A 15,368-nucleotide genomic window follows, 5' to 3' on the forward strand; every position below is an offset into this window, starting at 1 on the left:
TGTTCTGTTTCCTTCAAGGGTGTTCTGTCACGTGTCACATCTGCAGGTGCTTTATGCACCCAGGACAAAATTGGGAGCTCCTTTGACTTCTCAATACAGAACTTTCATTTCTCAACTGAGCAAGGGCAGGTTATGGGTTACTGCACTGGGAGGGGAGTTGGCATTATCCACTCCTCTCACCATAAGGAAACCTTTCAGCTGTGTGATGACAGGAACCATTAGAGGGAGAAGCAGCACAGCAGCCCCCGCCTGGTGGCAGCACATGCACACGGGACAGACCCACACACAGAAGTAACAGAGTTTAAAATTAAAAATTCTCAGTGTTGCTTATGTGAAATAAGTTCCATTATTTATATCATGCCTTTTTTTATTGCCAAGTTTCCTTTTCCAGCAGAAACTCCCATCCTTAATAGGTAAAGCAATGATTTGAAATCCTGCCTGTTTCATTTGTCCCCAAAGGTGCAACACTTCATTGGTGTACGACACTCTGCTGAGAAATCCTCTTGTCTAAGCCAGCTGAGATACAGTTTTTCTGTTTAGACCTGTCTCACTAAGTATTCTGTTTATAATTCCCAAGGATCAGTAAAATGGGTCTAAGGGAGTAATGCTCTAATAAACCACTAAAATTGCCTGTTATACAGTCACCCCCCTGTTTAAGTACAGCTTAAAATAATTTCTTAGTTTAAGCATCCCCTTATTTTCCCCAAATCTGCCACTTCTTTATGGTGACCACTGATTCTTCCTCTCCTTAAGAGGATGACTGGATATTATATGACCTTCAAACAGTGAAGATGAATACTTTTCCATATATTGTTTTTGGATTCTTTTAATGAATGCAATCACAAACCATTAATAACTAAATTTAGCTTTTATTAAGCATGACCGCACAACAGAAGAGACAAAAACATTTTATTTCACTTCTGCATTTTATTCTGAAACCACTGACCTCATTTTTAGGACTAAAGATCTCGCAGGTAAGAATAAGAAGAAAGAATGAAACAAAGTGCCAAGAATGAGTAATTCAAAAGCATTCTTCTTCCATACAGGAAAATAAATCAGGTTATGTTTTGCTGTATGAAAAACTAATGAAAAAATTATATATCAAGTTGTAGTTTGCATCAGAACATAATCTAGATCATCAGTTTCCTCTGACTTCCAGTTTTTGGTTAGGGAAAACCCCAAACCCCTTTGTTGCATGTATTTTTGAAAAACTAATGACAAAGAAAACAGGAAAATGCAACTTGTACTTAAAGGGGAAAAAAAAATTCATGCCTCTTGACTTATGAGCTTTTAGACATAAAATGAACAACTAAACCTAGATTTGCTTCATCTTTCATGTACCTTGCAATAAACCTGCTCAGAAGTATTACTGAAGTTTCATCCTGCTTTACATCAGTTTGTTTTATGAATAAACTCGTCCGCTCTAGGCCAGCAAACCTTAACTTTTTCAAAAACACACGAACACATTCCAAACCATATTTCAGTACACTTACACTAATCTTAAGGAACAGTCTTGCAAAACATGCATCCAAGACAGAATTAATTTTTAGACTAGTTGTAATACCTCATCCTCTGAAAGACTTCTAGGAATACTTAATCATTCAACAAAACAAGCTTGTGGAGCTGATAAACACTATTTCCTCTTTCACGCTGCTTTTCAGACTTGTCAACAATACGCTGAGAATCCACCTAACCAAAAGAAGCAAGATGAAAGTCAGAATGCATTTCTAGTAATTTTTTCCTTTATAACACAGTTTAAAAAAAAGTCTTGAACAGTTCTGAGTTTCAAATCATACAGGAATTCCAGTTCCATGCCACACATTGCAACAAAAGAGCCAGTGCTGTATTTCATGGTTTGCCCAGAATACTACTCCATAATCAATTCCAAAGCATTACAGGTAGCATTTTATGTGATGACATAAAAAAGCTGTCCTGAGATTCTTCAAATGCAGTGGGGAAAATCCTGATCCAAGGCCTGTACATTAGCTTCTTATAAAAACTGAACACCAGTAAAAGTGAATAGGAGATTATCTTCATAATTCCAAGGATAACTGAATTTGAAATATGAAAACAGAAACACTTAGGCCTAAGGCAGTATATTACAATACACTCTAAAAAAAATGCCTTCTATAAACAAGTGCCCTTAGTGCTCCTTCTCTGCCCCTCTTTTCAGAGGGAGGGACCCAAACCCCTCCTTTATACCCCCCTCAGGGTGGGAGAGGCACAGGGAGGGTGTGTGTAGCACTTACTCCTGCACTCAGCAATTCCTCACCTGCTTTTAATTAAGAAACTGTACTTTTTCTTCAGGAGATCTAGTGGCCTGAAGAGGCCCTCACAGAAAGAAAGGTAAAATTTCTAATAGAGTAGGAAGCTAGTAGAGTTTTCAGCTTTATGAAACTCTGCTGGGTCTCTAGAAAACTGGCCTCCTGCCTGATCCCACCACATCTGTTCTAAAACAAGCCACATTTCTCTCCACCTAGAAAGGAAAAGCCACCTCAAAGCACAGCATCTCAAAACAAAACTAAAATGCACTGCATTCAGACAAATTCTATACAAGGAAAATTTAGCTATGGCTGCTTAATAGAAAAAAGAAATAGAACATTTTAACTTCCAGCAAATGTAAAGTTGCCTTTACAATCTCTCTAAACTTAAAACCCATAGAGAGTTCTGCTTGAAAAGATTAAGTATTTACATACACAAAATTAAAAACCAAACTACTCAACTAATAAACAGACAAAAAGAGTGTATCAATAGAGACTGATGCATACACAAAAGTGCTTAAATGTGACTCTACAGTGCTTTCAGTATTTTCAAGTTCAAGAATCAAAAAGAAGACATCCTTCCAAAGGAAATTCTCCCTTTTAACACTCTTAACTCCTCAAGAAAAAAGAAGTTTAAAAAAGTATCTTTACACCCTTACCTGATTCCATGCATATGGGTTCTCACACCACGTAGGAACAATTTTATCTCGAGGCCTTGATTTGCAGATTAAACTGAAATTACATAGAAATGGCCTTAAGTAACACACTTGTATTTGATTAATTATGAACACAAAGGATTTTTTAATGCTAGATACAACCAGGTATTTACAAGGTGTCTGTGCTGAAGGGAATCTTAAATTTCCTTGTTAATCTAGTCTGATTTGTTCACTTCTCTGTACTTTGCCCCCTCTAGTGTAAAAGTCAAAATACACTTAATGTCTCTGTGAAAATCTGTATCAGAATGTATTTCTTCTAAAGAATATAATGAGGTTTTTTTATTACAAAGTACTAGAATTTGCAACTATGATTTATTCTGTAAGTTTTATGTATGCTTACTCACTAGAATGTATAATACAGCTAGTTTTAGGGTATTTTATTTTGCATGACAACTCAATTACTATAGATTGTCTGTCTGCTCCAGTTATTTCCTCAAGCTGTGCAAAGTACAATAGTAGCAGACATTAATTAATTCTGTCTAGATGTGTTTTTCAAACACTGATTTTAGTCTTAAGTAGTAGTGACATGTTGTAAATACAATTAGCTTTTGAAAAATGAAAAAAAGTTATGAAAGACTGTTCAGGCTAAATTTCTACCTATGTACTCTTATGTTAGTTTTTTAAAAACGTGTAATTGGGAAAAAAATATTCAAAACCAAGAAAGATTTTACACAAGGGAAAAGAAGAAATCATTGCAATAATCAGACTGTTTATTCCTTCAAATATAAACATATAAAAATAAAATAAAATTTTAAATAAAAAAAATAGCTGTAGGATCATTGGAAGACAACGAGTAAAAGCATAAAAGTTCCAAGAGAGAAAAGGCTACCACAGAAAGGTATAAAATCCTGAAGAAAAAAAGCCCAGATGGCTGATGAGAATGACCAAGTCAGGCAGTTGGTGCTGACTGAGCTGGGGAACAGGTCAATGCTGAGGACCTGAGCCAAGGAGCTGCACAGGCTGCCCCTTCCCCTCCCAAATGGCTGGAGATGTCTGAACAATCAGTCCCAAATAGGTGCCAGAACAGTAGCAAGTATTCACATGTCCAAAGAAACAGCAGTGACATTTTAGTGCCTTGAATTTTGCACGTAAGTGTTGATGACCGAGCACGAGCTGTTACCGTCACCGTCACCTCCAGCGGAGGGTTTGTGGCTTTGCTTCTTTCTGCCTACCCACATTCCTTGACTTCTCTATTGTTTATGCTGTTTTAATTTCATTTCCAGTGCCTCAAAAGATAAGGCTGACCCTGCACTTGTTAATTTATCATGCAATACACCTGAACTTTGAGGTTTGGAAATAGGAAGTATGGGTGCTTGCTTTTAAGTTAAGGCAATGTAATAAGTTTTTTTCACAGATAAGAAAGAAAAAAAAAAAATCAACTGAGCGGGTACATTAAAAACCAAGAAACACTTGAAAAAAAATCAGCATAAACAGCTGCTTTGATAATAATTTTGATAACCCTGGGTAAGAGCAGCTAAGCTTAAAAGCTTCTGATCTTTATCAACATGAGGAACTGCCTCACTCTAGCATCATACAGTTACTTTAGAAAAGCTCTACTGGCAAAAAAGCTCATATTTTCTAGAGATGAGGCTAATACTAGAGTCCATAACATAACTCTTAATTCATGTCTGAACCAGAGCTCTTCTTAACACAGGTTTAGTAGAGAGCCAGGTCAGGATGAGAAAATGCTCCTGCTGATACAGACAGCACTAAAATGCACACTGTGTGTACAAACAAGGGAACATTTTTCACACTATGCTCAGCAGTGGCAGACATAGGAAGGAACTGTTACAGGGATACTTTTTTGCACTACTTCCTCTAAACTACAAGCTGAAAAAATTCTCAAGGTTGGCTGCACTGCCTCACAATGGTCTTTTCAGAACCACTGCCTGAGTTACAAGAAGCAGGGGGGCTTGCTGCGAAAAAGGGCAGGTAGCCTTATTTCAGTTCCTAAATTAGCCTGGGACTTCCAGTTAGCTTGGCCAACACCCATCCTGCACAGGTCTGCTGAGGGAGGAAAGGCAGCACACACAACCCAAATTTAATATAGAGGGAGAAAGATTTTAAATCTTTCTGCACTCTTATGCCATAGGACTTCATTAGCTTTGTCCTTGGTGCAAAAAAAAAAGATACATAAGAACTGGTATCCTGCAGAACAGGTTTTACAGTCTAGGTTTTATGACTCTTAAGTGATCGGGCTTCCCTGAAGAACCAGTGCTCCCACAAGAAGTCTAACGCTGTTTAGTATACTGCTTTATAAATAAACAAAGTAAATGAAATGCATCATTAAATGAGAGCATACATTATTTTTCCAAAGCCTAAACTGAGCTATGCTTCAAGCAATCATTCATCCTGTTTTTGCTGAGACTGCAAACAGATCTTATTTCTACAAAATTATTACCATAGAAGCTTCTGACGAATATTTTCCTGCAGCTGTATCATTTGCTCTTGTCCAGAATATACTGCACGTTCACAGAGCAGCTTATTAATGGATGTCCTTAAGTTGTTTATCTGTAAAACATCAGTGACAGAGTATAACCCAAAACCAGCACTAGGTTTGTATTGTATTACACTGCCATGAAGGTGGTCATGGCACCCATACCATCCAACTTCAACTAGAATATTATTTGCATAAGCAAAAACATCTGAAGCTTCAGAAACATTTCTTCCTGCAGTTGCATCTCTGCTGGTCAAAGATGTTACTAGTTCAGCAACTTGATATCACAATCTTCAAGGTTACTGAGATGTGCCATAAACTACAGAGGCTACCACTTACCTGGACTTTTCCATCACGGAATTCCTCCTGTAAAAGTTTTAAGAATATTCTCTATCTCTCCTTAATTTTCACACAAACAACAGCTTAGTGTTACCATTCTGGATAAAGCACCATGAATGCAGACATCACACCAAGTCAGTGCTTTCAGCAAACAACAGCTCACAGGTGTGTGCACCAGCATTGTCCACTGTGTCCTTAAAAAACCTCTAGAAACCACTGGTCACTACCTCACATACCTGCTCTGTACACAGACCTGACCAGGGCATGTGAGGTCCTTCACTGGCTAAGGCACATGTCACTGTCCTTCACAGTACATTTTATGTACGTGTTTCCCTCTGACAGATCTCACTCTGTGAGATGCAAAAGGCTGTAATGAGGAACGCGGGGGCTTTATCATTTGTTTGGCTGATCTGCTCTGAGAGAAGTAGCTCGATACAGATGACTTATCAGAGCTGTAAAATCAAACTGAAGCCTGCAAAGCAGCAATGCCAGGCTTGTCAGTAAAAGCCATAATAATCCTACGAACAAGACTAACAAGTATTGACATCTGGTTAGCGCAAAATTGATGCTTTTGTTTTGGAAAGTGTATAAAATTCCGTAACATTTTATTTGTTTAAAGTGTAGGGAGGGGGCAACTGTCTCTCCCTATAAGAATCCAAGATTATAAACAGGCAGTACATTAAAAAAATCCAAACAAACAAAACCAAAGAAAAACCCAAACAAACAAATCAAACAACAACCCTCCCAAACTAACAGGTCCAAACAAGTTTTTCTGTTAATTCTGAGAGCTAACAAGTTCTGATGCACTGACTTCTACTGAATTCCTACTGTGGCAAAAATTCTTAAGCAAGTTTTACCTCTATTATGTCTTCCACTCCAAATTGCACATCAAATGTCAGGGCCATATCATTTTCTGGAAGCAGTGGAGCCCCAGAAGTCCGACTCCAACCCAAACCACACAGAACACCAGTAAAATACTTTCCAGTTTTATCAACCCTGCATGAAAAAGAAAGAAAACAGTCTCACCTAGAGATGAAGAAACTAAACTCATATGAAGACAGACTTAAATGAACTTGTCTTAAGCCATGCCAAGCAAGACGTGTTTTAAAGATGCTAAAACAACTGAGATGTATTCACACGCAGTCATACTGTTTTTTTAAAATCGAGCGATGAAACAAAACTAAAGTTCTGGTTATGTAAACATGTACTCATAAAACTTATAAAAAATCATACATAAGCAAAATTAAGGAACACTAGCTTCACTGTGTTGAAATTACAATCTACAAATACCAGATTTTAAAGAAAAAACAACAGCAATGCAACTGCCAGAACTCAGCTTTTACAAAAAGTTACTGAAGTTCCTCTCCTCATGTAGGTTTAAAACAGCCAGTTCTACATTCCATTTTCCTAGCCATCCAGCACAACTGTCAGGAACTGTACTGCCTTATCACGAGGATAGAATCTCCAGCACCAATTCATACATACATGAACAAATTATTTTAGCTACATACTATACTAAAACTCATAAAAAATACCAGGAAGAGAACAGATAAAAATGCTGAAAGCAGAGGAAAAAAAAAAGTCTGTCAAAAATTTCTGAGGGTCCTAAAAATAAAGAACCACCACTTTTTAAAATGCACAAATACCTGAGTTCTATTGCTGGAGCAAACAGCATACTGAGGAGTGCAAGCAGGCCAGGAATAGGAGGCATCAAAGATGTTTCCCCTAAAAACAGAGTAGATCCTGACACCAAAAGAAAAAAAAAAATTAAAAGGAGTATCTAGCGAAAATGAAACCTAAGAAAGATGTAACACTGAACTACAGTGACATATTTAGTAACAGAACTACTCATAAAACCAGAAGTCTAGGGAAACCAACCACACATTTTTATAAGGCATTACCAGCTGCATTTACTGATATATCAGCAGCAACCAGCAACTGTTGAAAGGGATCTTCTGCAGTATCATGGACAACAATGGAGTTTATGCTCTCCTTACATATGAAAATATTTCTGGGGAAGAAATAATAAATATTTTCAACATTAAAAACCCCACACTAAAATCCATACAAACATATAAATGAAAGAATGATTTCAAAGTCACAATGCAAACTCAAAATAGTTGTTACTGGTTATTTAGGTTACTTGAATGCCATTTAGCAGATGTATAAGATAGTTAATAAATCTCTCTGTAAGACAATAATGCACCTTTGATAAAGCTATTCTTAAGATTTTAAAATAACCATAGTATGCATATTAATGCAATTCAGGCCTGACTACTTCACTCTTTTCAATGAATAAAAATTCAGTAAAAATCTGTAAGAATAATTAGGATGGGGTTTGCCTATTTATTGAAAATAACATCTAAGAACATGATTATACTTCACACTAAAAGTCTTCTCATACCTGAACCGGGATACCCTAGTCAGACTGTAGCATTTCAGCTCATAAGGACTGAATGGGCCCGAAACTGTTACCTTCAAAAAAAGTGAGAGAAAAATAACATTCTAGTTAGCCTGGATCTCTCCAAATCAAAATTCTTTTTAAATGAAAGCCAAAATGCATTTCAGCATGTACTGAGCAACAGTGAGCTGATAAACTGATAAACAGCATTTCCATTGTAGTCATCTAAAGCAAACTTTGCTTGTTGAGGCATCTAAATAAAAATAATCTATTTTCACAGGTGCTGGAAATTCATTACTTTCCTCTGGCTTAGACACAAGTTCAGACTTCATAGATCACTTAAAATCAGGTTGGTTTTGTTTACATGAGCAGGCCTTTAATCTTGAAAATACCTCACTTTATCAAAGTGAGTTGTTAAACAGGACTACTCCTGTGGGTAAATGGAGCATGATTAGGTTCTTGAAAGACTGAAATTTTGTCAGGTCTGAAACAGAGAAAGAATTAGAATGTAGATGAGGCCTAACTCGTAATCAGAATGCAGAACAGGAGAAACATTCTCATGTTTTACATTCCAACTTAGCAGTGATTTGACATATGAAAACATGTAAGTAAGAACGAATTCTGAGTTTGGAACTGGCAGAGGAAAAGTATCCACAGTTTCATTACTATCAGTTGCTGGAGAATTCGCTGCATCACTTATCCCAGCTGCCTACCTATCACTAGCTGAGGAAGAATGAAACACTATGTATAGTAAAAACCATGTTTAAATTTTCTGAAAAATTGATAGGATTGTAAACTTGCTTTTTGCTATAGCTTATGTAAAGAAGACTACCTATGGAAACACTGTGTTCAGTTTTTTACTTTTATGTCTGTTCTGCACTGGTTCAAAGTGCTGCCTTAGAATGTGTTAGAAGAGCTGGTTAACTTAATTCTAAGACTATACTTCAAAACTCTGTTAAAAGCTGCAGCAGTGAAATGGTGGTCACACTATGGCTTTCTACCAACAGAAAGTAGGATGCCCTATGAGAGGCACCAATTGGTTGTTTCAGGTACTGTCAGTCCTCATCTCCATTCTAACAGTGTGAGAAGCAGGGTCATGTAATGACAGGACAAAACCACCACCCAAGTTACCTTATGGGTTGGCGCATCAGACTTATTGTCAGAAAAACAGTTTAACAATCTTCCAATGAGACGCTTTTCTTCCTGTCTTGAAGATACATGCACTTGCTTTTCTTTCTTTACTTCATCCAAAAGTAACTCCTTGAGCAAATTGTGGCTTTGCTACACAATAGAGGAAGAGTGTTAAAACTTTAAAACAATTATGTCTTTAAAAAATTTACAAAACAGGTCCTACACAAAGAAATATTCTCATACAAATACAAAACCCGATTTTCCAATGACCTTTCAGATTATACAAAACATAAAAACGGAAGACAGTTAAAACTATAAAACAGCTACAGTTTCTCATAATTTCAAGTAAGAGTGGAGCAGCTGAATTGATGAAATAACCTCCTGGGAAATATCTCTTCTAAAAAGGGTGTCAAAACAGCAATACTTTTGGCCAACAGCTCAATATCCATTATGCACACACATAAAAACACACTGTCGTACTCAAGTATTAACCTTGCCTACTCCCAAGCCACTAGTCAGTGCTTCAGCTCAGCTTCTCAGGACTTCAGGCAGCCTGAACCGAAACAAATCAGAGTAAGAAAAGCAGAAGCAGCTCAGTCAGTACATACTTGTGACTCGTACGATTCTTCTGCTAGTTCGGCATAACGTTCCTCAATAAGCACGTCTCGAATGTTCACCAGGTCTTGGCACCTGGAGTAGTGGAAAACATCGACGTGCAGGACCCCGTGCACGACTGAATACACGTGCACCAGCAGACTGCAGCCATCGACCAGCGAGGCAAATCTCTGGCTGGCGCTGTAACTCCACCGTTCCCCACACACGATCGATCTGGCAGACGGACGCATCTTGCATATCTTGAACTCTAAAGCCTAGAGCAAAAACATTGAAGACAACACTTGCCTGAGTAGGGAATCAGCATGAAAGTATCTCATTTCCTCCCCAAACCGTTTGAATTAATAACTGTAAATTATTTCATAATTATTGCGGCAGCTTATGTTAATTCCTAGGACTGCTGTAAAGCTACTGGCATTATTCCTACTCCATCACTGACAACACAGCTGCACATGACATCTCATATCCCTTCAATATAGTATGTAGTTGCTAAGGAATAAGAGCAAACAGTGCATAAAGGATAATTTGGTATTAATTCACTATTCAGATTGAAATCTTAGGAGCACAGAGATGTCTTCCCTGGAAAAAAAACTTCACAGTCCACAGTTGTTTTCAACTAAGGTAAGAGAAAACTTGGCAAGACCACTGTAGGTCTTCTGTCCCTGGCAGGCAAGAGTAATTAATTTCTCATTTAACCCCTTTCCACAGTCACTATCTGTAATTATGTCTTTGAATGAATTTATAACAGAAACCCTATTTTTTTTCTAGCCAGTCTTTAAAACTAGTGATTAAAAGATTAGGCCTGAAGCAGAAATACATTTCCGTTTAATACAAGTGTAGAAAATACAAAAAAAAGGATGCTTCTTGTGAAAATTATTTCTACTTATTTTTTTACATCAGTTATAAAAGAAAACTGAAGAAAATTAACCCTGTCAAGATCTAATCCTAAAAAGAGATCAATAAAATAAAATCATATTTCTGCTGGTCCACTTCTCATTTTCATCAACACATGCTTCAGAGAATACAGTTAATACAATACACCTATTTCTATTAGCTTAAAAGTATCTCGACGAGCACTGAAAAGCTGAATTTCAGTTGAAGTCTATTTATTTGTAAATACAGCTCAAGAGAATTATTATTCTGAAAAACTAGCTACAAAATCCCTCACACTTGTGTTACAGGTCACTTGATCTGTAATATATTTAATCATGAAGAGACTTCTGCCTGAAAAGGTCCAAGTAAAGCCAGCAGTTCAAAGAATAGTAAAGCAGCACAAAGCAAAACCACAGACCTCCAGCTTTGCAAAATTTAAAAGAGGTATCCCCCTATGTATTTGTCTGGTAATGTAGCAGAGCAGGAGATCTGATGGAGCAAAAACACTCTGCACAGTAACTGTACACAAGGTACTTGCCACAACAGACTTGTGCCATGCAGACAAGCAGAGATACTGTGCTGCCACTTGTGCTCCTCTGCCTCCATGCAGTAGGAGCAGCTGGGTTTAAGCAGGGATCTATAGATTAAGCCAGCCATTGACAGTTTCTCCTCTCTGGGCTGTATAAAGCACTGACATTTGCTCAGGTGTTCTTTAAAGCAAAGCTGATCTACTGCTCAGCCTGTTACTCCTGAGCACTGTGTGAGGATCCAGAATAACATTCTCCTACCAGGGAGAAGTTCTACTTCTCATAGAACTGACTCACAGCAAACAAACAACAGCAAATGGCAGCTCTCTCCTTCCACTGTTCCTGTGATTACAGGTGGAAGACAGATCCCACTTTGCTGTCCCCATAGAAACAGGACTAGTTTCAAAGATTCAATTTAAAAAAATGAATACAAAATGCTTTATACATCCAGTCAGGCAGAAAGTTCAGGAGTTTATTTTTTTTTCCCATTTTTTTTCCTTTTTTTCCCCTCTAGGAAGGGCCCCTGAAAACATAAGGCTGGATTGACATTAAATACAACATAGTTCAATTAAATACAACATAGTTCAATTAAATACAACGTAGTTCAATTAAATACAATTCCTGCTCCATGAATACACATCTGTGGAAAACACCTAACTGATTATCAGCGAAGGTGATTTGTAGGTACTTGCATCAGCAAAATATGTATTATTTAATTATTATTCTGAAAAGCATTCTCTGTTTTGAAGCACACTCCTGTTTGCCAGGCCAGACACTAAAATATCTAGTAAGCAGCAGCAAAAAGCACCACCCCTACCTGGAAAGGAATCTCTTGAAGACAGCTTGGAATCTCTTTTAATTTATTTAAAGGCACTTCTGATCTATTGCCATAATCCACAAAAAAAACCTGGAAGAAAAATGAAGAGTATCTGGAAAGGTTCCACAACATTAAAAGTGCTATTTTAGTGACAAGAAAAGCCACAACTTGAGTTTAATAATTACAGTACAACACCATCTTATCAAGTGACATGGAAGCAAATTCAAAGTCTGGAAAACATGCAAATGAAGTCATGTCAAAAAGAAAAGGTCAAAATTTATCATGCCTGTTATCTGATCCCTTGGCTAAAACATTCAGTTCTGATACGAATAATCCACTAAATCTAGAAAAGGCAAATTTCTCTTAAAGGCTCTAAATTTTCTCCCCACAATTAAAGCTATGTAACCTTACTTCTTAACAGTGAGTGATACCTACCTAATTTACTACCTAAATACTGCTTTTAGATAAGCTAATGTGAACATGTATCCAGTGACTGTTTAAAAATTCAAAACAGAAAGTGATGAGCATTATTATTCACTAGCTTTCCATGACTAACCAGATAGCAATATTCAGTATTAACTCAAGTGGTGACACCCTGATAGGTTAAGAAATAAAAGAAACTCAAAGGAGGAACTGGCTGTGCAGAGGCCAATCATACAAAACTGAGAAAAACTGTCCTTGAACTGCTGAAAAGTATTAGCCTGAAAAATTAGTATCAATCTTGAACTGTGACACTGAGGTCAAAACAAAGTTGAGCAGTGAGATGGAGACCAGGAGAGTCAACACAGTATGTGAGATGAGAAAGAGTGCAGCTTGCTTCAATTAACAAAAGGGAGCGCAGGACGAAAATGAGACAAGGAACTAGAGGGGAGAGGAAGAAAAGAAGAAGAGATGCCAACAAGGGCAAGAAACACTGGCAGAACAAGCTTAGATGAATTTGCCATGAATGACTAAAAATTGCCAATACAATGGAGGCAAGAAACTTATTTTCAGATGGCTCTCACTATATTCATGACAAGGAATGGGGCTCCTGCCAGCAATGCACGACTGTATCCAAGCATTCCTTGCCATGTTTTCAGATTTACTGGAGGTTTTAGTCTTTATTTTGTTTTGCTTTGCTTCAGCACACAAGACCCTTTACTGTATCCAACTAGAGCGTCTCAATTTAACACTAAAAAATCTCATGTTCTGGAAAAAAACATAATTAATCTACTCTAGCCAGTGATTTGTGAAAAAAATAAAGAAAGGCAAAGCTCCAGGATTGTTAACCCAATTACATCCTATCAACTTAATATGACATAGCATATTACCTCAGCAAAATCTCCATGAACATACAGAACACAAGCTCTGTAGTATCCTCTGTTTTCCAGGTAAGCGAATGGTGCCAGACAAAGCAAATCTGGACGTGGAGGCACTGATAAATCCATCAGGTTCTGATAGTTGATTTCAGCAGTTAGAGCCTCGAGTACAGTCCTATTTTTTTCATCTATCCTGTAACCCCAGAAGTGTCCAACTTCTACTATCTGAAAGTAAAGAAGTTAGACAAGATCAGATTTCATATTATTTTATACTTTTACATCAAATACAACACTCATCTGAGCAAAATACATGAAAACACTCCTATTCCTGACACACACAGTTCACATACTGCAATAATGCAGTGAAGCATTTGTCTCATAATTAGATGTTATCTGAAAATGTTTATTTTCTGTGCTACTGCAATAAACTTTTCATCTGAACAGATTTATATAAGCATTACTAAAAACCAGAAAATTAATCAAAGACTGCTTCCATTTTTCTAAACCAAATTAACATCCAAGAAAATCAAGGCCAACGGTTGATTAGACAGATGCATACAGATTTGGTGCACTTTTCTTATTAGTGACAGAATACCAGTTAGCTACATCTATCAGCAAATCAGCATTGTTACTGTTATGATTAGCCATACTTTAGGAAACTGGTAAGAACATACACCTATTTAAATAAAACTGATTAAGTCATCTTTTCAAATGGCTTACTGAATGCATAGAACCATTTCAGATCTTATATCAAATGCTTGTGATAAAAACCAATTTTTATATACAGTCATTAAAGCTGACACATTGAAACAGAAGTAGCACAAGCTAAGTGACTGCAATGGGTCTGATCAAATTCATTAACATTTTTTAACCAAGAGACTTAGCTGAATAAAAGGAGGAAAATATTCTTTTCTGCACTTGCAAAACATGCCACTACCATCAAGAGCTGTTTTAATATTTCATCCTATCACTTCCCCTTCCTCAGTGGTTTTAATGTTTTTATTATTATTTCTATTTTGGCAGAATATATATTGCTGTTACTCAACTCTAGAAGATGATAGTTAACACAACATTTAAAAATTCTCATCTTCAGATTTCAGAAGTATGTATATATATATACACATAATTTTCTCCAATACACTTTTATGCATATTTTTCCAAATAAGCATATACTACCATTAATTCATCTCATTTGTCATATGTACAGTTTCTGAAGAAAACTGTCAGGTAATAATAACCAGGTAAATGGCCTAAATACCTACTAATTCTCATTTCTGTAGTTTACACAAGTATTTTACCTCTTTTCCATTAATCCGCTTCACATTTATTCCTACTTCCAGCTAACATTTACTGCCAGCAAATCCCACAAATTCTGTCAAGTGCAAACATGTGAGTACTGTTTAACAAAGAACTACTAAAAATTAGACCAAGAATATTCTCCACGCTTCTGACAGATACTTCCTGCTAAAAACATTATCAGTACCCATTTTTTTGATTTAAGCTTATCAGATATTAATCTCTACTAAGCTATCTAGGTACTAATTATTAGATATGACCTACTTCAGATGTAGAACATTCCTACCTCCGTTATCTTGATGCACAGAAAATGACTTGGGATCATTGACATTTCTAAAGCACCAAATGAGATTTCCACGGGCTCCACTGTCTGCTTCTGACAGTCTACATTTACTCTAAAAAACGTATGGAATAAAGATGCTAAATGCTTCACTCACAAGAGAAAACTCAAGGAATCAATTTTTTTCACTTTCATTTGCTTCTCAAAGTGTCCCTGGGGCACATTTATGTACTTAATGACTTTTATTTAGGAACACATGAATTCAATTAGAACGTAAAATGACCACACAGAACCAAATTACTACGGAGTTAACTGTCTGAATTGCATTATAACCAAGCACAGAAAGATACATACCAGGACACAACTGTGCCATCAACTGA

General features: G+C 36.8%; 1 protein-coding gene across 2 annotated transcripts in view; it reads right to left on the reverse strand.

Annotated features, from left to right (window-relative positions):
- Positions 1-849: 849 nt before the first annotated feature.
- TDRD9 (tudor domain containing 9) overlaps positions 850-15,368 on the reverse strand; it is a 73,197-nt gene continuing 58,678 nt past the window's right edge. For both annotated transcript variants that reach the window (XM_027732896.2, XM_039379555.1), the window contains 12 exons: positions 14,995-15,103; positions 13,425-13,637; positions 12,115-12,204; positions 9,894-10,154; positions 9,286-9,435; positions 8,158-8,228; positions 7,655-7,764; positions 7,400-7,496; positions 6,611-6,749; positions 5,379-5,488; positions 2,921-2,993; positions 850-1,689 (listed from right to left, as the gene is read on the reverse strand). In XM_027732896.2, the coding sequence (XP_027588697.1) occupies positions 1,594-1,689; positions 2,921-2,993; positions 5,379-5,488; positions 6,611-6,749; positions 7,400-7,496; positions 7,655-7,764; positions 8,158-8,228; positions 9,286-9,435; positions 9,894-10,154; positions 12,115-12,204; positions 13,425-13,637; positions 14,995-15,103 (1,519 nt within the window). In that variant the 3' untranslated portion in view covers positions 850-1,593. The remainder of the gene's footprint in view (positions 1,690-2,920; positions 2,994-5,378; positions 5,489-6,610; positions 6,750-7,399; positions 7,497-7,654; positions 7,765-8,157; positions 8,229-9,285; positions 9,436-9,893; positions 10,155-12,114; positions 12,205-13,424; positions 13,638-14,994; positions 15,104-15,368) is intronic.

This window comes from Pipra filicauda, unplaced genomic scaffold (genome assembly GCF_003945595.2).
Source record: "Pipra filicauda isolate LSUMZ 115617 unplaced genomic scaffold, ASM394559v2 scaffold16_size7369187_pilon, whole genome shotgun sequence".
Lineage (NCBI taxonomy): Eukaryota > Metazoa > Chordata > Aves > Passeriformes > Pipridae > Pipra > Pipra filicauda.